The sequence below is a fragment of the Eschrichtius robustus genome, chromosome 15 (genome assembly GCF_028021215.1).
Source record: "Eschrichtius robustus isolate mEscRob2 chromosome 15, mEscRob2.pri, whole genome shotgun sequence".
NCBI lineage: Eukaryota > Metazoa > Chordata > Mammalia > Artiodactyla > Eschrichtiidae > Eschrichtius > Eschrichtius robustus.
The window spans coordinates 20,791,675-20,815,808 of record NC_090838.1 but is presented as its reverse complement, the minus strand read 5'-3'; the positions used below and the strand labels follow the sequence as shown (position 1 = coordinate 20,815,808).

Genomic DNA, 24,134 nt, shown 5'->3' with positions numbered 1-24,134 from the left:
CCTGGAAAAGACTCCTTGGGCCTCAGTAGAAGAACAGCATCTCATCGCCAGCCAGCCCTCCCTTTACAAAGACAAAAAGTAATAATAACAAGGGAAATGCTGAGTTAGCTATCCTTGACACAAAACCCTTACTATTTCTCCAGAAGTATTATTCAAAGGCAGCAATACCCTCTGGGGGCTTCCAGGAGAATTTTAAATGCTCTCTTTTTTATTACACGTCACCTTACCTGGCTGGGAGGTGAATGATGAGCTTGGTATTTGAGGAAGAAGTTTACCAGTTTGTACAAGTCATCCTCACTTTCAATTCCAAGGGCCTGAGGGAAAAATAGAATGACTGCTCAAATACCACGTCAAGAAGCACCCCCTCTGCCCATGGCTCCGGGAGTCAACAGGCCCTCAGCTCCGAGAGCAGGGGCCTCGCTCCCCTCAGCAGCCCCAGCGCCTGCCATGGCCCAGAGTACAGGCCATTCAAGCCTGGAAAGCTCGGTGAATCTGGACACGCACATCAGAACAGAGGAATGACTCTCAGGTCAGGAACGGCTCCATACAGGCCTGGCGGGCACGAGAATGCTAACGGGGCTGAACCCACATCTAAGTTGAGGGGCGGAGGGGAGAGCCTACGGCTGAGAGCTGGGCCGTGAGAGAGGAACTGACAGAGGAAGGGGTGGGATGGGAGACATCGATGCAACTCTGAGGCCAATTCATGCATGGAAAACAGATGAAGGGAAGGATGTGACAGGGAGCCAGGGAAGCCCCGGAAGCCCCGCATCTACTCCTGGGCTGAGGCAGTGCTGGAAAAGCCAGGGGGCTGTCTTTACCCCAGGACCCTCACCCACCCAGCCCTGGGGGGACTCACTGAGAAGATGGCGTCCAGCTTCAGCAGGTAACACTCGCTCTTATCCAGGGGCAGAAGAAGGCTCAGCAGCTTGCTCTCTACGAGGAAACCCTGAGGAGAAGGGAAATGACATCTCCAGTCAGAGACAGGGTTCAGGACGAGTCCCAGGCCCCGCATCCCCCGTCTGGGTAACTAGCCAGGGACGACTCCACAGAGCAGAAGCCCAGGGCTGACACACTGGGCAGCAGGGCCCTTGGAGGAAGGCCTTCCCGGGATGCCTAAGAGCCCTCCCCAGAGACAAAGCCGATCCTCACGGTGGACTGAGTTCCCCGCACCGCAGAAGGGTGCGGACTCACCTCGCCCGCAAGCCATGGGGCGAACACCTGAGCTCCCCGCCACAGTCCAGACGCGATCCAGTCCCGTTCCCCCCGCCCACGTCGCTTCATGCAAACGCTAGTCCCCAGACATCTACCGGACACAGCGGCAGGCAGTGAGCTGGAGGAGAGGAGGGCCGGGGGGAGATGGAGACACCAGAGCAGAACACGGTGCACGTCAAGTGGGGGGGTGAGGGGGGAGAAGACTGGGTGCCCGCTCGGAGTGGGAACAACGCCGGGGGGAGGGCTCCTTGGAGGGGTGGCCACTGGCAGCAAGCCTGTGGACGGAGGGGAGCACCCGCCAGCCGCCGCCTTCAGCTGGAGCTGCCCTCGGTGGCAGGAGCCCCCCCTCGTGCCCAAGAACTGTCCCAACTGTCCCAAGTGGACTGGAGCCTGCCAATCTTCGTGCCACCTCCTTCCCATCTCAGAAATGAAAACCTGCATAAACACCAGTTCTGTTTGGGTACAATAAGACTTCTAGCTGAACCAGCTCCAACGAGGCCTTTACACCAATTAGTTTTGCTAATATACAGTGAGGATATCCAAGGCCTAACATCCCCAGAGTAATTGCAGACTCAGCTCCCAGAGAAAGGCCACCGTCGGTTGTGGCCACGCTACTCGTCAGGTGGATGCACGGAGGCGAGACTGATGCCCTTTCTCTCGCAGATGAGCAATTGTTTGGCTTTTTTTTTTTAATTAGCAGGAGCCCGTTGGCTGGCCTGGGCCGGGCTTGCTGACCACTAAGATAGGACCTGTTGACCAGCCAGGCCAGCTCAGGAGCACGACAGCCTCTCCGCGACCCCACGAAGCCCAGGGGCCGCCCCCAGCACCATCCTGAGGGCCGGTCCACTCCTGCCTCCAGACCACCTCTGGCCCGTCCAGTGTCATCAAAAGCAGCCCTCGAGACGGGCAGAAAGTGGGCAAAGCCACCCGCCAGGAGCCCAGGCTCACCGACTCGTCACACAGGAGCATCAGGATCTTCCTGGTAGTTTTCGCTGAAACTTGCTTCGGCAGGTCCAGGTAAGACTCTGGTTCTGAGGCGGCCTGCTCTGCCCCCTCCTCTTCTGCAGAGGGGCATAGAGAGGAGAGAGAGAGAAAGAAAGAGAAGGTGACTCCTTGGCCTGGTTCACTTTCAGGAACAGTCAAACGGCTTTCCTTGAGAAAATTTACACCTTAAAAGGCCTCTTTAAGGCACTAGCAAGTTTCTTTAGCTGAAGAAAGCCTATCATGCGGGGAAAACAAAAAGGGAGGTTGGGGGTCGAAATAAGAGACTATCTGGAGAATTCTGCCGCTCTTGGCCAGCCTATAAAGCCTCACTCTTACCAATTTCATCTACCTGGAAACATCATACTCAAAATCCAGCCTTGACCAGGAAGTGGTAGGGAGAAAGAGAACCTAGTTATTATTTTGGAGATAAATCTAACACATCCACCATATGGTTTCTAAACCTGCAGAAGATTAGAAGCAGCCCATGAAAATGTAGGAAAAGTAGCTGCCTCACAGAAAAATAATATCAGCAAGAACTGGCAGCTGATAGCAAGAGCCAAAATTTTTCTTAATTAAAATTTTACGTGTTTTATGCTATACATCCCTCATCTGAAAATAGTAATAAAAATCATTGTACTGCCCAGGTTTTACTACTTGCTCAAAAGGTAAAACAAGATAATATATATGAAAAGATTTTGAAAAGTACAAGATAGCAAATTGCAGGTGGAATGCAAATGGTACCATCCCTATGGAACAATACCCAGAAAAATTACAGAGGCATCTACCCTTTGATCCAGTGATTCTACTTCTAGGGAAATATCCCAACAATTCACAGGCAAAAACATGAAAACACAAATGCACAAAGCTATGTATTACAGCAACATTATAATAGCAAAAACGCAAAGAAAACTTGAAATATCCCAAATAACCATCAACAGAGGACTATTTGAATAATTATAGCCCAACCACACAATAGAGCACCAGATAAAAAAGGAATGAAGAGTATTTCTTCTTCCTAGTATAGACTCATCTCCAGGATATATTGTATGCGAGGAAAGCAAGGTGGAGAAAAGCATATGTCCTCATTTACCTAAAAACGGGTTTATATAAAGATATACACATTTGTTTATAATTTTAAAAAGTAACAGAAGGATAAACCATAAATTATTAAATAGTTACCTATAGGAGAGGGACAAAAGAGGATAAAAGCTATACTTTATTGAGTATAACTTGTTTTGTACATTTGACTTTGGAAACATGTAAATATTTTACATAATTATAAAACAAAATTAAATTGTAAAAGAGCAATCACTAACAATCAAAACTAAAATGAAACAAAAAGACCTAAGCGTGAAACCACATAACCACATAGAAGCCATTCCAAGTGATTTTAAAAGACAGTAATCTGTCTGTACATCCCTAGTAGGTTGTATCCTAAGAACAAAAGGAACTGCAAAAAATGTTTAAACTCTTTTTAGTAATCATTTGTTAGTGGTAGGGTTGCTCTTTTATTCTGAGACGATTTTGTGGTCCTGTAAAAAAGTATATGAGTAATTATTTTGAAGGCACTGAGTACCAGGATTTTCAAGTTAGGAGAAAGGAGATACACTTTGATAAGGTTAAGTAAAAAATTCTGGCATCCTGATGATTAGGAAGTATTAGGATTATGTTTTAAAGGTAAAATAAATCATGTATCATAAATACATGATATTTTATGTTTATCTTTAAAACATAATCCTATACCCTCGGCTCATCCACTGAGAAGGCCTGGAAACAATGACCAATCAAAACAGTGAGCCCTCCAGCACCCAGACTACGGTTTCAAAATGCCATTCCCTATTTAAAAGGACCAAGTCTCCTTGGAGGAACGGCTGATTCCAGACTTGAAGCAGGAAAAACATAATGTGAGCCTGGAACATCTGGTCATTCTGGAAAGCCATGAAGCTATCAAAGACTGCTGGGGTTGTGTCGAAAGGACCCAGAAGCCGACGTGAAAAGACTCCCGCTGGCCAAAGATGGAATAAGTTGAGCATTAGTAAGGATGATATCTGTAGTAAACCGAAACATCACATTTGTTTAAACCCATGTGTTCATAAGGAAAAATTTACATAAAACCTCACTGGTCACCTTTAGAAGATGCTAGAGCCCCAGTCTATTTATTCTGAAGACTAGTAAACAGAAAAAAGACTAAGCACTATTCTGCTTTTCCTGTACAAACTGCATCTCAGGGTAGCAAATAGCTGATGGGGAGAAGCTTCTCTTTTCAGAAGGGTTCCAGCTAATAAATGAAGGCAGAATGATAGAACTTAGAACTCCATTGTGCAATCCCTAATGCAGTTAGTGGATCTTAGACAATGGTTATCAATGGTTGCTAACATCACAAAGGGAGACAACTTGGCATCAGTTTATCCCAGTGGAGGTAGGCAACAGTGTATATAGCAAAAATAAAGTGAACTTGAATCTGATCAAGCTTCTAGATCTAACTACCAGTTTATAATACAGGGGAGAAGGTAAAGCTATAAATTAGAGGAAACCTGAAAGTCATATCAACCAATCGTGCTCTCTGGACCTCTTAAGCTATGAAATCTTATCCCCCAGATAAGGGAACTGCCTTCAGTTCCCTTATCTGTAAAAGGAATGCGTTGACCCGATGTTCTCAGAGGGCCCCTCCACTCCAGCTCGAAGATGCTATGACCCTGTTCCAGTCACCTGCTTCCATCAGCACTTCCTCTAAGATTTGTGTGGCCGACTTCTGCTGCTGCTGAGAAATTGGTCCCACATTCTTCAGGAACCAGAAGTCAGGTGCTGTCCAGGGGAGCCCCAGGTGATGGGTATGGATGATCCTGTCTACATCAAAGGCTCTGCTTATCAGATCTTTTACCTCCTCTTCATTCATCAGCCAAATCTCCCGAAACTGCTTGTCATCAATGAGAGCGAAATGCCTGTGAAGGAGAGTTATTGACCGTGGCCAGCTGATTCCAGTGCCAGGCCAGCCCCCGTCCCCACCCCCAAATAGCAGCAGGGCAAGAACCGAGGCACAGCTGTGGGAAATCCTGGGCCTGGCCCAATCCCTGAGCCCCTGATTCTCACCTGTGAGAACAAGGCAGGTGACACGCAAGTAAAGGGACAGGAAAGACAGCACAAAGGATTCTCTGGTGCCCTAGTCCAGCTCCCAAGAAGCAGGTGATATCAAAGTCTGATGAAATCACCGCCACTACCAGCTCTACCCCTGCAACCTCTATCCTAGGGCACAAGCCTTGGGACCCACGTCCCTGAAATACCTCATGGCTTTCTGCATCTCCTTGAATTGCATCACAAGGCGTTTGTAGTCTGAGGTTAGGGACTGGTTCTCCTCCTGAAACTGCTTTACCTGCTTGTTATATTTTGATCTCAGATTGTTAAGTACATCATGAAGGCTGGGTTGAAGAGGAAAAAAAAAAGTTAGTCTGCAGCTGAATAGAAGCTGCAATGTATGTTCCTCTTATCTACTATCTAAATCTAGGCTCAGACTTGTGGAAGGTGCGGGGGCCAGGGGGGGAAACCCTCCCAGATATTTCCCCAAACACAGCTCCAGCTGTGATCAAGGAAACGCAAGCAACAGGAGGTAATGGGATCATCCAGAACTAAATGCATTTAAAACAATCCATAAGCCCAAACCCACCAAGAGGTAGCCTCTTATTCAACAATGTGACTGAATCTTCTTCGGCACAGCACACCTACTGCTGACTCACAGATTTAAATAACCTACCTCAACTTCTGAAACAAGGAAAACAGAAAGGAAAAAAGTAAAACTGCATCACAAGCCTATGATATATGAGTCCCCCATCCCGAAAGAGCTGATACTGTTAACGAGTCCAATAACTCATTCATTCATTCACTCATTCATTCATCAAACATGAAAGGTCTCTTTTGTGCCAAGGATATGTTTGAATACCAAGATGAATACAAGGATATGTCTGAGTCCAAAGCACTATCAGTCCAGCCAGAGACAAAGACAAACATTAATTACAGAACTGTGTGAATAGTGCTACAGAAGAGTTTCACACAGGGTGCCAGGGGAACCTGGCTTGCAGGAGTGGGGAGTGGTTAAAGGTTCCAGCACCAGGAGAGACAGCTATGACCTGCCCAGAGCACCATGAACACAGTCAGGCCACCAATGCCTGGCTCACTGCTAATAGGAGCTCTGTATATAGAAACTTGTCCCGTGAAATACACAGGCATGGCTTTTAGACCCAAGAACAGACTTCAGACTTTGCGCTCCTCAACAGACATCTTATGTCAGTGCCTCACTTACACAGGAACAGGAAGGTTTGAGGACTGACAAAGTTTCAGTTTAAAAATTCTAGGGACTTCCCTGGTGGCGCAGAGGTTAAGAATCCGCCTGCCAGTTCAGGGGACACGAGTTCGATCCTGGTCCGGGAAGATCCCACAGGCTGTGGGTCAAGTAAGCCCATGCACCACGACTACTAAGCCTGCACTTTAGAGCCCACGAGCCACAACTACTGGAGCCTGCGCTCTCTAGGGCCCATGTGCCGCAAATACTGAGCCCACATGCTGCAACTACTGAAGCCCGTGTGCCTAGAGCCCGTGCTCCGCAACAAGAGAAGCCACCGCAATGAGAAGCCCGCGCACCGCAATGAAGAGTAGCCCCCGCTCGCCGCAGCTAGAGAAAGCCTGCGTGCAGCAACGAAGACCCAACGCGGCCAAATAAATAAAAATAAAAATTCCCCTCTTAGGCATTATTCTGAAATAATAAGAAGGTTTCTAAAACACACTGATCATCCCTATTTTCATATCCAGAAAATGAGACATTCTGTAAGATAACTGGCTCAGACTTTTGAGCAAATAACTGGCTCCACACCACACACACACACACATACATCAAGAGAAGAGGATACAATAAGTATATAAGTATCATGTAAAAAGGAGGTTGGCAGGTGGAGAGATCGGAGGATCTCATAGATCAGAGAGACTTAAGGAACTTAGTTTAACAACCTGATGCAATGCCTGGACCTAGATGAGATGCTAATTTGGATAAACCTACTGTAAAGGATATCTTTGGACAACTAGGGAAATATGAATGTGATCCAGATATTTAGATGAAATGAAATTTACTGAAATGGAAAGGTAGAGGTTACTGACTTTAAAAAAAGGCAGACTGCAAAACAATAGTTGCAGTATGATGTCATATCTATATCTATCTATATATAGAGAGAGAGGGAGATAAAGAGATACACTTGATCTCTGGTAGGAGGAATATGGTATTTTTATGTTTTTATCTCACTTTCATTTGTGGTATTTTCTAATTTTCTATAATGCACATGTACTGCTTCTGTAATTACAAGTTGAGAATTTATTATCCAGATAACCGGGCGGACATGAGAAGTGACACATTGACATAAGTACTTATGTTGGCATTATTTGCAACAGCAAGAGATTAGAAGCCATCGAAATGTGCATCAGTGTGGGACTGGTCAAGTAAATCCTAGCATGTCTATGCAGCGGAATACGAGGCAGCTTAAGAAATAATGTGAACCTTCTCTACGAACTGGTATGGAAACATCTTCAAGACATAGAACAGTGTGCATAGAATGCTATCATTTGTGTAAAAGCAGAAGGGGATGAGACTATTTGTGTTTGCTTGTACGTGCGTGAGGAAATTCTGGACAAAACAAAAGAAATGAATAATGGTCACAGAGGTGGGACAGAGGACCCAGATAAAGGAGGGATGGGAGACAGACTTTTTGCTGTAAACTCTTTTTGGGGTGGGGGGAGGGTAGAATCAGTTGAATGTATTCTGTTTTCCCAAAAAAAAAAAAAAAAAAAATTCTTTTAATAAGAATTGGTTATATTTTTAACAGTTTCTACTCCTACAAAAGAGTACATACCCATCCCTCTTTTCAGCACAGAAGGGCCCAGAACGAAGACGCTCTGCATGCTAGCTTACCAGTTGATCTTCCTCTTCTGCTGGGATTTAATCACTGTGCTTTCTTCATCTCTCTTCTTCAGCACCTGGAAGTTGTACTCTAACTTCTCTTGGTTTAGCTGATACGTTGCTTTCATTTGCTGAAGCTGTTGCTCAAGAATCTAAAGTTAAAGTTTAAAGAAATAATCCTAATTGGCCCTGGTACAATTTATTATGCATGAGGGTCCCTGGCCGTTTGTTCTGGAGTCGTACCAGAGGAACCTTAGGGACAAGTGTCTCCACCTGAATTCTTAGAAAATGTATCATTAGAGGCAAACTAAAGGTCAACCAGAAAAAATACAAATCATTCAAGTGCAAGCTAAAGCCTACCTGCATAAAGTCTAAGAGAGATCAGAGTTAGAGCCCAGTTCAAGTACAGCTACCTCTCATGCTCTGCTCAGACCCTTTAGAGAACAAGCAGCCCCACTAGAAAAACCGTAAAAGTTAACATGGCCACAAAAAACCTGCAATGTCCCCGCTCTGACCTTCCGGTTGTCAATGTCAGTGTTTAGCAAACCGTGTTCATTTTAAAGGAGGATAGAGGCGACCATCCTTACTATTTGGATCATCATTAGTTGTATTCATTCATTCAGCAAATATTTATTGAGTGCCTATTATATGTCTGATGCTTTTCTAGGTGTTGCTGGGAGAACACTGGTGAAAAAAACCCAGTCCTTCCGTTTCTAGGAGAGGGACAGATGAACAAGCACTGGTGACAAGAAGCAAGATCAGGGTAAGCACAGGTGTGGGACCAATGAGAGGAGGGTTCTCCCGGGCCTTGAGGGCAGGGCAGGCGTCCCTGAAAAGATGGCATTCGCGTGTCTGAGGCCTGGAGAATGAGTAGGAGTTACTCGGGTGGAGGGGAGAGAGGTCCAGAGAGGCAAGGGAAAGCCAGGTGCTTTGGGGAAACCACGAGCAGTTTAGGACGTGAGGTATGAAGCAGGGAGGGAATGGTAGAGATGAGGCTGACAGAGCAGCAGGGGCCCGACAGAGCTAGGAATCTAACGCTTTATCCTTGAAGGCAAAGGAGCGCCACTAAGACGTTAGGGGGAAGAGTGGAATTACTAGTTCGCGCAGGGTAGAAAGATCCTTCCGCAGCTGGTGAAAAGGATCAGGGAGGGGCAAGGCTGGAACAGGGCAAATACACATTGGCTCGCTCCTGCCTTTCTCGAATGGAGGTGCAGGAATGGAAGATGCAGTTAAGTACAATCAGATCTGGGTAAGGCAGCCATGTGACATGCCACATACCACACTGTTTCAGGCCTCCTTCCCATCTCCCTCCACTCGACTACAGACCCTCGCCAAGGAATCAGCAGAGGAAGGAAGAGATTCCAGACTGCTCTGGGTCATCCTCAAGGAGCAGAAGTGGCCAGGAGGTGATAAACAGGAGAACAAAGGCGATCACCCATCATCAGAGGGTGAGTCATTCCCACCTTCCATGTGGAGTCGGTGATCCCCACACTGTAACTGAGGGAATTAGTCACGAGGATCTGCTTAGCTACCCCAGAGATTTTAAAATTTCCATTATGGGACAAGAATTGAACATCTCCTTCAGAACAGAAGGCCTGTTCTATGCCTTCTTTAACAGGTGGTCAGTGAAGAACCATCTCGGTCACCAGGATGATAACTGATTGTACCTCTCGATCTCTCTACTTTCAGTCAAATTTTTATTTACTTTTTTCTAGTTACATGCTTTTCTTTGTAAAAACTTTTCCTCATTGTGAAAGTAATATTTGCTCATTGTAGGAAACACAGAAAGTACAGTAAAGGATAAAGAAGGAGACATAGGAGAAGGGGGAAGAAAAACTACCCATAATTCCGCCTCCCAAAGGCAATTTCTGTTGACATATTGGCCTGTTTCTTCCCAGTGTTCCTTACATAACTGAGATCCAACTATACCTACAATTTTATATCCCACTTTTCTCCTTTAATATTACAACTTAAGAATTGTCCATGCCAATCAAGTTTTATTAATATAATTTTAATGGTGCATATTTTTATATTTTAATTTACCCTATAGGAAATATTTATGTTTACCATATACCACAATGTTTTACCATTTCCCTACAGTATATACATTTATAAATGTATAAATACATTTATATTGTTTTGATAATCTTCAATATTACAAAATAATGGTGGGAAGAATTACATTTAAAATTTTGGGGGTATTTTGTTTATTTCCTTAAGGTAGGTTCGCAGAAGTGAAGTTCAAAGGCTCTCCACAAAGCAATTAACAGTTCACGCCCCGCTGGCCGTGTGCAAGTACCCGCTTCCCCGCCCCATCAGCTCTCAGCACCGTGCAGGGCAGGCCCAGACCTTGGGCAGGGAGCTGTCGGGAGCCGCACCCCACTCCTCCTGAGCATGATTAAAGTTTAATTTAGAAATTCCTGACTTGAGGGCTTCCCTGGTGGCGCAGTGGTTGAGAATCTGCCTGCCAATGCAGGGGACACGGGTTCGAGCCCTGGTCTGGGAAGATCCCACATGCTGCGGAGCAACTAGGCCCGTGAGTCACAATTGCTGAGCCTGCGCGTCTGGAGCCTGTGCTCCACAACAAGAGAGGCCGCGATAGTGAGAGGCCCGCGCACTGCGATGAAGAGTGGCCCCCACTTGCCGCAACTAGAGGAAGCCCTCGCACAGAAACGAAGACCCAACACAGCCATAAATGGATAAATAAATAAACTAATTAAATTAAAAAAAAAAAAAGAAATTCCTGACTTGAATTATTATCCCAAAGAGCCTATGGAAGGTTCTGAAGGCACAGCCTCAGCTCAAGTGCAATTATCTGGGGTGGTCCCAGCCTGAGCCACTGCTCTGGGCCCTGGACCCTTCTAGGGATGACTGTGAGTGCCAAGTGGGGAAAGGGACTCTCAGCAATTCTTCCTACAAAGTCATGATGGTTTATGCCACCATGCTCCAAACGAAACCAGCCCACTGCTTCAAGTGTGACCAGCCCTGGACACCGGGGAGGCCACTGGTCAACGTGGCTTGGCACAGAAGTCCAATAGAAAAGCTCCTTGTTGGATGGCGACAATCTGAGAAAGGGTGAACACTCACAGAGAAGGAGGGTCTCCAGAGCTGCTCTGGATTTGGGATGACAGTGAATGAGTTCCAGGCTTTGCTGGGACGGAGGCACCCAGAAGCCCCATGACCCTGAGTGCCTGGGTGCCTGCTCTGACCGTGTCCAGGGACCTCCTTCTTCCTAGAGCTTTGCAATGAGCCCCTGTCACTAAGACAGAATTTCCCAAACTTACTGGGCCATAGAACAGTTTTTATACTTATAACACAGCAAGAGCACATGAGTTATAAATGCGAGCCCTACCATATGAATTCTCGTGTCAAATTCATTCGAAAGGCAGATTATTACATAATAAGAATTATGTAAATGGACTCTATTTTTCCTACATAACACATCTTGAAAGGAAAAAAATATCACTGGCATCACTTTTTTTGTTGGTTTTGTGAAACCACCACCAATATCTCACCTAGCTGAACACAGTTTACAAAACTCTGAACAAAAGTGATTAGGCCATGTCTTTTTCTTTGTGACCTGAAGGAACTTATTAGCACCACACCCTAACCGACTGAGCTAACCAGCCACTCGATGTGGCCTGAAAGAAAGACCTTAAAGCTGAGCTGATTTTATAGACAAATATATATATAATAATTATAATCCGTCACCTGACTGTTTTAATTCACAGTGTTCTGCTTGTGCGCGCAGTTGAATTTTATTCCCCGATTTTATTTCCTCTTGTTGAAAACATTTGCTAATCCTCTTAGGGAACTGACGCCCGGAGGAACGAGCAATGCAACGTACACACAGATCACAGATCAGCCCTCCCTTCACCTCCGCTCTGTCCCAAGACCACCACAGGGGGCTTCACGTTCGTGATGCCACTTAGGGGTGACTGGCAGTGCTGTTGATGAATTTACAGAACTAATCACAGTCTCCTGCCTCTTGCAGTTCAGCGTCTACACCAGGCGATTACACGAATTCTGTTACTCGTTATTTGTTTGCAACACCTTCTGCTCGTGATAATTTTAGTACCGGTGACTCTATTGTTAATTGTCACAGGTTTTAGTCTCAATATGTAGCTGTCCTTGATTGTCATACACTGAATATAGTTTCATATTAAAAAAATGTAATCTGAAGTGAGAGAGTAGCATGGACATGTATACACTACCAAATGTAAAATAGAGAGCTAGTGGGAAGCAGCTGCATCGCACGGGGAGATCAGCTCGGTGCTCTGTGACCACCTAGAGGGGTGGGATAGGGAGGATGGGAGGGAGGGAGACGCAAGAGGGAGGAGATATGGGGATATATGTATATGTATAGCTGATTCACTTTGTTATACAGCAGAAACTAACACAACAATGTAAAGCAATTATGCTCCAATAAAGATGTTAAATAAAATAAAGTTTAGATATTTTTAATACCAGAAAAATTGTAATCGATCTTGTTAAATGCTCGTGCTTATTATTCAATTATCCAAAGGTATTTTGCGAAGTTGTACTCCATGTTCCCAAGACCAATGGCAAAACATCATGGTTAGTTTGGGGGAAAAATTTATAAAGATTACAATCTAACCTGCCACGAAAATCCTTCAATGTTTCAGGTACTCCAGGTGTTGATCGCACCTCCCTTCCCCTCTTTTTCCTTGGGCAGTAGGAGCAAGGAAGCTGCTTTCTGGAGCCATCTCCTACCCCAGGCTGACACCGCCGGTAGCCAGTACCACCCCAGCAGAATGGAAATTTAGAACAGCCTTTCCCTCTGGCCTTCTCAGCTGATTCTAAAGACCCCACTGAGCCTCTTTATCACCGATCTCAACCCTGTGGGGATGGGAGGGAACCCCTGGATTCCATTTGGAACTGCAGACTCTCCATCCCACACTCTTGCTTACCCTTTTCTTCCCTGTTGCTTACTATTTATACTATTTATGTAGCTTGCTTTCTCACTCAAAAGATTGTAAATTCCTTAAGGACAGAAATTGTATCTTATTTATTTTTATGCTTTGCACCATGTAAGTTCACAATACTTGTTAAATAAATAACTTGTATTTAACTTTTTGTGATGAATATTCTGGTATTAAAGTTGAACTAAACCATTTCACAATTTTAAATGAGCAGGTAAGGCCTAAAAATAAAAACCATTTGCTTCCTGCATCAAGAACTAAGTGTTTCTAGCAGTTTTATTTTGGGGTGGTGGGCAGCAGTGGTAAAATCTTCATTCATTGCTAGTGTGACCTTGCTAGCAGTAAGCACTTGAAAAGTGCATCTCCTTATTTTTACTTCTTATGCTTCACCTATCAAACCATATCTATGTGTATTGGATCCTTTGTATTTTTCTGGTTTGCAAAAATTTTAGTCCATATTTTAGAACTGACACAGTGCTATGAATTAGTGTTAGGAATTGAGCTGCATGCCGTTATCTTTTTGACAAAAATCGACGCTATTTAACTTTACTATCTAGTGAATACAGCTCAGAGGCACTATGATAAAGTTCAGGCTACTAAAATATTCCACATATTGCAATATGGGTAATCCCTGATTTGATTACCTTTTCCCAGCTAAAGGGTGGAGTGTGGTACAGTATACTCAACTCTAACACAGGAAGGAACTGTTACACAGAGGAACTGCACACGCTTTCCCACTCTGAGAATCTCCATCTGCCAGCCTCCTGCATACCCACACTCCACTGTTAGTCCATCCACACAGGGGTAGCCAGGAAAGCCAGGTCTCCCAGGCTACCTGCCTCTCTGCCCCTCACCTCCTTAGTCTTACCCCCTAACCTCTATAATCTCCCCATGTCCCAGAATTTTTTGGCTTCCTTCAAGCATTTGAACATTGGATTAAGAACATGAGGTTCCACTCCTACAGCTCAATAGCAAAAAAATACTCAGTTAGAAAATGGGCAAAGGACCTGAATAGCCATTTCTCCAAAAAAGACATGCAGGTGGCCAACAGGCATATGAAAAGATGCTCATCACTAATCATCAGGGAAATGCAAATCAAAACCACAGTGAGATATCACCTCACACCTATTAGCATGGCTGTTTATCAAAAAACAAAGGACAGCAAGTGTTGGCAAGGATGTGGAGAAAAGAGAACCCTTCTGTGCTGCTGGTGGGAATGCAAATTGGTGCAGCTGCTATGGAAACAATACAGAGGTTCCTCAAAAAATTAAAAATAGAACTACCATTTAATCCAGTAATCCCACTTCTGGATATATACCCCAAAAAATTGATCTTGAAGAGGTATCTGCACTGCCACATTCACTGTAGCATTATTCACAGTAGCCAAGATATAGAAACAGCCTAAATGTCCAATGAAGGACTAATGGATTTTTAAAAAGTGGTATATATATACAATGGCATATTATTCAGCCTTTAAAAGAAAAAGGAAATCCTGCCATTTGTAGTAACATAAATGGACATGCAGGACGTTATGTTAAGTGAAATAAGCCAGACACAGAAAGACAAATATTGCATGATCTCACTTACATGTAGGATCTAAAATAATCAAACTCCTAGAAGCAGAGAGTAGAATTTGCTAGGAGGGGCTGCCAGGGGCTGGAGGAAGGGAAGACGAGGAGGTATTGGTCAAAGGGTACAAAGTTTCAGTTATGCAAGATGAATGAATTCTGGAAATGTAATGTACAACAGAGGGCTTATGATTAACAATACTGTACTGTATATTTAAAAATTTGCTAAGAGGGTAGATCTTGTATTAAAGGTCTTTACCACAAAAGGAAAAACAAAACAAAAAAGAACATGAGGTTCCATTATTTCACTGTTTGAGGCCAACACTATGTACTTTTGTTATATAAATGATCGTAGAATCAAGATAACTTCAGAAAGCTTAACAATAGCCATTTTCATTAAAAGTGTAATGTGTACAGCCCACAGAAGCAGTGCTGCTTTCTTACAGACTTCTACTGTTCTTTGTCTAATGCTCAGCTCCATGACATTAATATAAGAAAGGCTCAAGAAAATTCTCAACTGGAAAAATATTTGTAATCTAATAGGGTTTGGGGGTGGGGGTTGTTTTTTTTTAGGCCTTGCCTTGTGGCTTGCGGGATCCTGGTTCCCCGACCAGGGACTGAACCCAAGGCCACAGCAGTGAGAGCGCCAAGTCCTAACCACTGGACAGCCAGGGAATTCGCTAACGGGGTTTTTTATTTTAACTTCGTTATATAAAGCTACAGGACGAGTTAAGACCTGAAATTCTACCAAAGGCTATGTGGAAAAGCTTTAATCTAACATGTTTTTCTAGATAAAGACTAAAATGAATAGAACATGAACATGCTTGAATATTAAGACACAATTACATTACATCTAAATATAATTAGGGATGATTTTTCTTTTTTTTAACCAATGTTGAAATACAGAATCCTAGGTTTGGAAAGAACTTTAGAAACCAGAAAAATCTAACCTCCTTCCCACTGCAGGAATCCTTCTTCTACACTGAAGACAGACATAGTCATTCAGCCTCTGAATACTTTATGAGATAAAGGACTCTTTGTTCTGTGGGATGACCCTTTTCTGTATTAGACAGTTCTAACTCTGAGGAGGTTCCTTCTGATGGTGAGTCAGAACCTGCCTTACTGCTACGTTCAACCATCAGTCACGGGGCTGTTTGGAATGTTGGGAAGGATACAGGCTACTGAGGCACACAGAACTGGGTTTCAATCCAGGGCTTACCATTTACCAGATAAGTAGCCTTGTCTCTGAGCCTCAGTTTCCTTGTGTATAAAATGCCATTAGTGATTTCTCCCCTTCACGTGACTGTGAGGATTAGAGATACTGTGTGTTAAGTGTCTGGGATACGGTAGACACCCATTGGATGGTGGCTGTCCTAGCACTGGCCATGTGACACATGTGGCCTACCTGACCCTAGGGACATTTTCCCTTCACCCCGCGAAAATGCACAATTCTCTCAACGATCCCTCATGTGCCATGGTTTCCAGACCCCTTCAGCATCTTGGCAGTTTTCCACTGGTTTATTAAAGAAAGCATTCCTCCACGTGTATCCTGTACATGAGCTCCTTCAAATACAATCATTTAAAAGAGAGCAGATAACATGTAAGTACTGGTTCAATGGACTAGCTCTAGAATATTATGGGTGGTGGCTAAGGAAGAGACATTCACAGGTGCTCTCCGTCTGCTGAGCAGCCCAGACGCTCTGGGGGAGGAACAAGTCACACCTGCACGTCCTGCTCCAGCTTGATCTTGATCGTGTTGTACTCTTCGCAGTCCCAGATCCTCTGCTTGTTGAGCTGCTTCTCGTGGTCCTCCACTTTCTTGATGCGGTTCATAAGATACTCCAGCTGAAGGCACAGGGAGACAAGGGGAAAGGCAGGTCCCATCCCTGTTCCGACTCTGGAGGGAGTCTGTCTGCCCTCAGAACCCCTGTGCCCCAAGGCTTTGAACTCCCAGGCTATGGCTTGTATTGCCTAATGGGGTTCTACTCCAGAAGCTCTAAGAGGAAGGCAGACCCTGCAGTCAGACATTTGTATTTCTAAAAAAAAATACCCAGTGGATCTTGGTCATATTATTTCTTTGTTCTTTACATCTCTGAAACAAAGCGATAACCCCACACCCTTTAAAATGTGTCTTAAAACAGCTTTGTGGGCAGCAAATAGCCATGGTTGGGGGAGATACCCAGGAAATGAAGTAGAGAGTGGGAGGACTGTGGAAACCACAGCGGGCTGCACGGGTGGTACTGACCACCACCACAAGAGGGCGCCATCCGCAGTCCCCGCTGGTTAACTGGCAGGTGCAGTCAGGGATGTTGGCCACGGCAATCCTCCCCAAGGTCCAAAAAGGCTAGCAAATTCAGCCACAAGAGGAATCACCCCAGACCCTATGGACCACCCTTGACACCCCGCCCCCTCCCCCATCGGCCGCCCCTTGACCTCTTTGGCATTGTGAGCCTGCAGGGCCTGCTCCCATTTCTTCTTATTGTTGGTCAGCAGCTCCTCTCGCTCCACCTCAAATGCTTTCTGCGACCAAGAAGGAAAAGGGCTCTTGTGTCTGTTTTAATTAGGCAGGTCCCACAGCATCAAAGAAATCTCAGACAACAGCACCAGCGCCCCATTGCCACCCACAAAGTCAAATCCAAAGGCAGACTTGCCAAGTTTCATGCAACCAAAGGACTGTGGAATGAGTTGCATGGAAAGTGTTATGAAATCTATGCTTCACGCAGACTGTAAGAGGAAACGTGCCAGCTGTCCTGTGTCAACTGGATAAGCGAGGCAGGAAGCTGAGCAAAGGTCAGCGCCTTGCAGTCACAGGGCCAACCCCGGCATGTCTTCAGCCGGGAGTCGGGTTAGAGCATTGCTATGGCTGGGGTTCCCATGAAGCAAAGGCAGCGTGGAGCTCACAGAACAGGGGATGGGGTAGACTCAGGAATGCAGAAATGAGTCTGTAATACTCCAAAGAGACAGGCCCCCACCTCTTGGCTCTCTTCCATTTTGGAAAGGTCTGTCTCGATCTCAATCCTTAACATTTCATTCAAATCCAGAATATTGGTTCCTGGATCCTGTTTCGCACGCCCCTTTCCTCTCCCTCCATCCCTGACTGTCGTAAACACATCAAATAAATGGCTCACAAATGCCTGTTGCTTCTGGAGCACTAATCTCCCTCCTCCACACCTCTTACCCCTCTTTTATTTTCTTTCCAAGTGCTTATCACACCTGTCAAATTATATACTTAGTAATTTATCTCTATTGTCTAGCTGTCTCCTGCTAGAAAACAGGCTTCATCCAGGACTTTGTCCGTGGTTGTATCTCCAGCCCCTGGCACAGTGCTTGCCATTTAGTAGACACTTGCATATTTGTTGGAGGAGTGAATGTATCAATAAGTAAGTGAATGAAACGCTACAGCAGAGACAGCAATGAGAGGACCAAGACGTCTGGGGGCCCTCCCTGGGTGGTTAGGCCACAGGCAGCCACCTCCCAGGGGACTCCTCCCAGGGGCCTCCCAGGGGCAGAGGGCAGCTCTCTCGCATGCCATCACCTCGATGTGTTGGAGCTCCTGGCGAAAGGTTTTCATCACATTTTTCACCTGTTCTTCCATCCTCTCCAGGAGCAGGCAGATGTCACCCGACTGTTTCTTCAAATCCTTCACGTACTGGTCATCTTTGGCTTTTAACTCCTAGAGAAGAGCATGTCAAAGGTTGGTCATCAACTGAGACAGAAGCCAGAAGTTGCCAGCCACGCCTCACCCCGGGGTGGGGGAGACCCCTCCCATCAGCATCACGCACTAGGAATTATAACTGCACAAAGGGAAGGTGCTTGGGAAAGGCTGGGAGGGCCTGGGAGAAGCACGGGTGTCTGGAGGCCATGGGCTCAGCTCGGGGCAAAGCTTCAACGAGCAGCACAGGATCAGACCCCTCGATGACTACTTGCTGCAAATCTCCCTGCAGCCTCCCAGAAAGCCCAGGGTGCTCCAGCCAAGCAATGAATTTCCTGTACTCCAACATGGGAAAACATCTACTGCAGCCTAAGTTCCATTCCTTGACTAAGCACATAAAACCTGAAACAGCATTTGCTACGACAAGACATCTTTCTATTAGGTAGCCAATAATTCTAAACTGAGTACAAAGCTTTTTCTTCTGGTTAAAAGTGTATTGCCTGACACAACAAGGTCCTACTGTATAGCACGGGGAACTATATTCAATATCCTGTGATAAGCCATAATGGAAAAGAACATGAAAGAGAATGTACATATATGTATAACTGAGTCACTTTGCTGTACAGCAGTAATTAACACAACATTGTAATTCAACCATACTTCAATAAAAAATAAATTTTAAAAAAGTGTATTGGGGCTTCCCTGGTGGTGCAGTGGTTGAGAGTCTGCCTGCCAATGCAGGGGACGCGGGTTCGAGCCCTGGTCTGGGAGGATCTCACATGCCGCGGAGCAACTAGGCCCGTGAGCCACAGCTACTGAGCCTGCACGTCTGGAGCCTGTGCTCCGCAACAAGAGAGGCCGCGATAGTGAGAGGCCCGTGCACCGCGATGAAGAGTGGCCCCCACTTGCTGCAACTAGAGAAAGCCCTCGCACAGAAACGAAGACCCAACACAGCCAAAAATAAATAAATAAATAAATAAAATTTAAAAAAAAAAAAAAGGAAATCTCCATTCCTAAAAAAAAAAAAAAAGTGTATTGCCTGAGCTATATCGCATTCTGGGTAATGAAGTAAAGCCTCCGCCTTTCTCCATTCAGGAGAAGCTAACATCCCCCAGCTCCATCCCCGGCAGCCAGGACCGGGGGCCAGGCTCTTGCCTGCTGTAACTCGCTGATCAGCTTGTTCTTATCTTCTATCAGCCCAGCGCAGTGCACCTGCTGGGCGTTGAGCATTTCCCACAGCTCCTGCGGGATTCTCTTCTGTTTGCCCTCCTCCCACTTCATGGTGATCTCTTCAAATTTGTCCTGACTGGTCTTGACCTCGTTCTCCAGCTTTTCAAGTCTGCAAATACAAACAGCCCAGCTCCTGAGGCTGCCTTCCAAGAAAGCAGGCTGGTTCTCTAGGGTCTGTAAAACAGGCCTGGGTACCCAGCTCTGCCTGAAAACCAAACCGGGCTCTGAGAAATCTTCTTTTAGTTTAATGCTTGACTCTAAGTAACTGAGACCGAATAAACAAAGTGACACATAACAAAAATGGATCAACATTAAGGCTGTACACACACACACACACACACACACACACACACAGATCAAGAGTCAGTTTGTCACATACTTCTGAGTAAGATGGTGACACAGTAGTTAACCACTTGGTCACAAGTCCCACAGCTTGTGTTCAAATACTGATTTTGCTACTTGGCTCTCAACTTTAGAGAAATTGCTTAACTTCTGCAGGCCCCATTCTTCTCATCTGTAGAATAGAGAGGATGAAAGGATCAACTGTTGACTTTAAAAAATGCACAACGTGAGAGTTGCGAGTTAAGTTTTATTTGGGGCAAAATGAGGACTGCAGCCCGGGAGACAGAGTTTCAGATAACTCTGAGAAACTGCTCCAAGGAGGCGCTGGGAGGAGCCAGGATAAACAGGAGTTTTGCAGGTAGTTGGGAATGTCAAAAGATTATTGTTAAAGGAAACCAGATATCTCAAGTTAAGGAATTTAGCGCTTTTCTATGTATGGGAAGATGCAAGAGTCTGGGCTCACTCAAATCATTCCTTTGATATGCACCTCAGCTATCTGGGGCCAGTATCCTGTATTTTCACATCCTGAGTTTCCTCAGGGCTCACTGCAGGGAGTGGCTGCAGTCTGATGGCTGCTAGATGGCAGGTATTCTTTTCAACCCTGAGTCTCCTCAGGGCTCACTGGCTTACGCTGGAGGGCTGCAATCGTTGATGACTGTGACATCCTTTGTTTATTGATATGGCAGGAAATATTCCATTTATAAATATTCCATTCCATTTATAAATATTCCACTTATCACTACCTTCCTATGGCTGTTGTCAGGATTAAATAAAATTATTCCCAGCACAGTAGTCACTTAACAAATGGCACTCATTATTTTTTACTGTTGACATGACCTCAACTGTCTGGCCATTCCTCTCCCAAATTATCAATAAATGACCAGTGGAACATACAAAAAGGAAAACTCCACCATTAGTAATGGAAAATAGAGATGATCTCCCAGAATTCCAGAAATTCCAAAGAAACCATGTGATGGAGAACACTGAGGATGGGGCTGGATAGAAGGAGGTATTAAGGCTGAGATGTGAGGCCCCTTCTGAGAACAGGGGCCAGGACATATGCCTGTGACCCTCTCCCAACTTTAACAGACTGTCCTTCTATGAGACTGTCTCCAAACGAGGGTTCAAACTCCCTTAAGGACAAGAATCACAACATAATTATCTTATGATCCCCTCTCTCCTTCCCACCTTCCAAGCTAGGGCACATAGTACATCTTATAATTCAATTAACTATTTTTTCTAAAAAATGAGAAACAGCTGTCAGATTATCTTTCCAGAACCCACATTTATCTTGTAACTCTGCCACTCGCGACCTTCCATTTTTCCTCAGTGGCTGCAGGAGAAGCCTAACTCCTCAATGGGGCCCTCAGGGAGTTTCTGCAGCTGTCCCTGCCAATTCAGTCCCTGGTTCAGGCCATGACAGGCAGTGGGAAGTTTCAAGAATAAATTATATCTTGGTGACACTGGTAAAGTTGCTGGTGGGGAGAACTACTTATGTTGAACAACTGAAAATATTGTTGTTAAAATTGTACTGTGGGGACTTCTCTGGTGGCGCAGTGGTTAAGAATCTACCTGCCAATGCAGGGGACACGGGTTCGAGCCCTGGTCCGGGGAGATCCCACATGCTGTGGAGCAACTAAGCCTGAGCGCCGCAACTACTGAGCCTGCGCTCTAGAGCCCGTGAGCCACAACTACTGAGCCTGCGTGCCACAACTACTGAAGCCTGCGCGCCTAGAGCCCGCGCTTCGTGACAAGAGAAGCCACCTCAGTGAGAAGCCTGCGCACCGCAACGAAGAACCAAGGCAGCCAAAAATACATAAATAAAAATCCATCAATCAAAAAAAAATTGTACTGTGTATGTACCTACTGAGATGAGCAAAATGGCCCCATGGGCTGTTCTTGTAATTGGACTATAGGTAGGAAATTAATTGAAGAACAAGCCAAAGGAAGAGATTACATGAGAACCTCTGTTCCTGCTGCTATCGGTCCTCTGTGGGCAAACAAAACTTAGAAGTTGACTCCTAAGCAGCTTACGCCTGCCTCCGTCGGGCAAGCTGAGCCCTAGGAGTTGGGTGCGCCCACAGCCTGCCTGCCAAGGCCTGGAGCTGAGGGTCAGCCATGGGATCCCATCGTCCCTCTGACCCTCTGTCCTTCCAGGCATGGAGTCTTTACCATTCTTTAACACGCTGTTACATTTGTACGTAGTGTTTATGGGTCTGGTTGCTATGATTAACTTAAACCCAGAACAGCCTAATGTACCTTCTCAGCCTTGTCTCTTTTCTTCCACCACCCCCCATACATCCCTCACTCTCATGCCATTCCCAAACATCATGCAATCTCAGGCCTCTGCCCAAGTTGCTCCTAAAATGCCCATTCCTTGACTCCAACTCCTCTTTATCCCTTATGGTCCAATTCAAATATCACTTTGCCTGGAAAGTTTTCTCTAATCTCTCCAGAGAGAATTAAAGGCCTCCTCATATGTGTTTCCACGACTCTTATACATACCTTTAACACAAATCATGGTTGGGCGTTTGCACATCTGGCTCTACTAGACTGTGAACATCAAGAGCAGAGGCCGTGTCCACTCCTCTTTGTATCCAAAGGGCTTGGTACACATTAAGAAGGTAATACTTGAGGAAGGAGGAGGGAAGCAATGAGGGAGGGAGGGAGGGAAGGAAAGAAAGAAGGAGGGAGGATTCATAAGGGACAAGAAGTGGATTCTACTAGACTAGGTTTGACAAAGACAGGGAGAATTTGAGGACCCAGAGAGGAGATACGTCACTGCAGAGCCATGGGGGTCCTCACCTCTGACGCTTTATCTCCTCTTCCTCGACTCTCCTGTGGATCTCTCTGATATCTGCAGCTACCTGGATATTTGTCACCAACTCAGTGCCACAGAGCAGCAGTTTAGCCAATTTCTGAAAACAAATAAGAATTTATAAAGTTAGAAACATTTGCACAACTGTCTGTAGGTGTTCAAACCAACCAAGCAGGAATTAAAAGCTACCTTAAGGGACTTCCCTGGTGGTCCAGTGGTAAAGAATCTGCCTTCCAATGCTGGGGACGTGGGTTCGATCCCCGATCAGGGAACTGAGATCCCACATGCCGCGGAGAAACTAAGCTTGTGCGCCTCAACTAGAGAACCCACATGCTGCAAACTACAGAGCCCATGCGCTCTGGAGCCCGCGCCACAGCTAGAGAGAGAAAACCCACATGCCACAACTAGAGAGAAGCCCACGTGCCGCAACTAAGACCTGACACAGGCAAAAATAAATAAATTTAAAAATAAAAATAAAAAATAAATATTAAAAAAAAACTACCTTAAGACTTTAAAGCATAGCATCTACTTAGCAACCTGTTTCCATCAGGACACTTGTGATGTGATGTTACAGCTTACAATTTAATAGCACTCTGCAATTCTGGATGTACTTCAGTTTATTCTCGTTAAAGGAGGGACCAGCCTATGAGTACGCGGGCATCCGCTCTGGGTACATCTCAGCACTTTCCCCAGCAGGCCTCCAAGTGACTGACACTGCCAGGGTCCTTTCTAAGAATCTCAGTTGGGGATGTGAGACACATAATAATAGTTGTCCTCCAATGTCCATTTCCCCCTCTTCTTTTAATAACAGAACACTCAAATTTTAGCTAGGCATTTGACCTCCAAAAATAGATACATCTCCCAACCTCCCTTGCAGCTAGAATGCAATCTGACCAATAACACATGAGCAGAAGTGTATGTGCCACTTCTGAATTGTGCCTTGAAGGGGAAAGGTGTGCCCTCTGCTGCCCCCTTTTTCTCTGTCTCCCAGGCTGGCATGTGATGCTAAAGTATGACGTGGTGAGCAGACGAAGGCAACCTAAGCAAGGGTGGAAGGAGGTGAGTTTCCCAACTTCAGAGGAACCCCCATACCAGCCCTGGACTATTTCTGCTCTGAACTATTTATTAAGTGAACCAGAGAAATAAGCTTCTACCTTGTTTAAGCTAATGTTACGTGGAACCTCTTGCTATAGGTGTTGTAATACAGGAGAGAAACGTAGCTGACTGCACTGCCCCCTCCCTCAAACGCCCAGGAATTTTGCTACTGGTACCCCCCCTTCTAAATTCCTCTTCGTAAATTTCACATGCAGTACCTTCCCTCCTGAACTTTTGGTGATATCATGATTTTAAGATGATAAACCCTCTCAAAAAAAGTTCAAGTATCCTTAGGTTATGCCTGAGTTTTTCCAAGTCTGTTTTGGAATTTACAAATTTTTCAACTCTCAAATCA

The 24,134-nt window shown here is 45.3% G+C and overlaps 1 protein-coding gene across 1 annotated transcript in view; it reads right to left on the bottom strand.

Annotated features, from left to right (window-relative positions):
* Positions 1 to 24,134, bottom strand: part of DRC1 (dynein regulatory complex subunit 1) — a 49,617-nt gene that overhangs the window by 11,220 nt on the left and 14,263 nt on the right. Inside the window, exons 3-13 of the mRNA XM_068564406.1 lie at positions 22,672 to 22,784; positions 19,450 to 19,633; positions 18,178 to 18,315; positions 17,076 to 17,162; positions 16,365 to 16,487; positions 8,144 to 8,283; positions 5,478 to 5,612; positions 4,906 to 5,138; positions 2,161 to 2,273; positions 857 to 946; positions 228 to 314 (exon numbers count right to left, since the gene is read on the bottom strand). Of these exons, the coding sequence (XP_068420507.1) occupies positions 228 to 314; positions 857 to 946; positions 2,161 to 2,273; positions 4,906 to 5,138; positions 5,478 to 5,612; positions 8,144 to 8,283; positions 16,365 to 16,487; positions 17,076 to 17,162; positions 18,178 to 18,315; positions 19,450 to 19,633; positions 22,672 to 22,784 (1,443 nt within the window). The remainder of the gene's footprint in view (positions 1 to 227; positions 315 to 856; positions 947 to 2,160; positions 2,274 to 4,905; positions 5,139 to 5,477; positions 5,613 to 8,143; positions 8,284 to 16,364; positions 16,488 to 17,075; positions 17,163 to 18,177; positions 18,316 to 19,449; positions 19,634 to 22,671; positions 22,785 to 24,134) is intronic.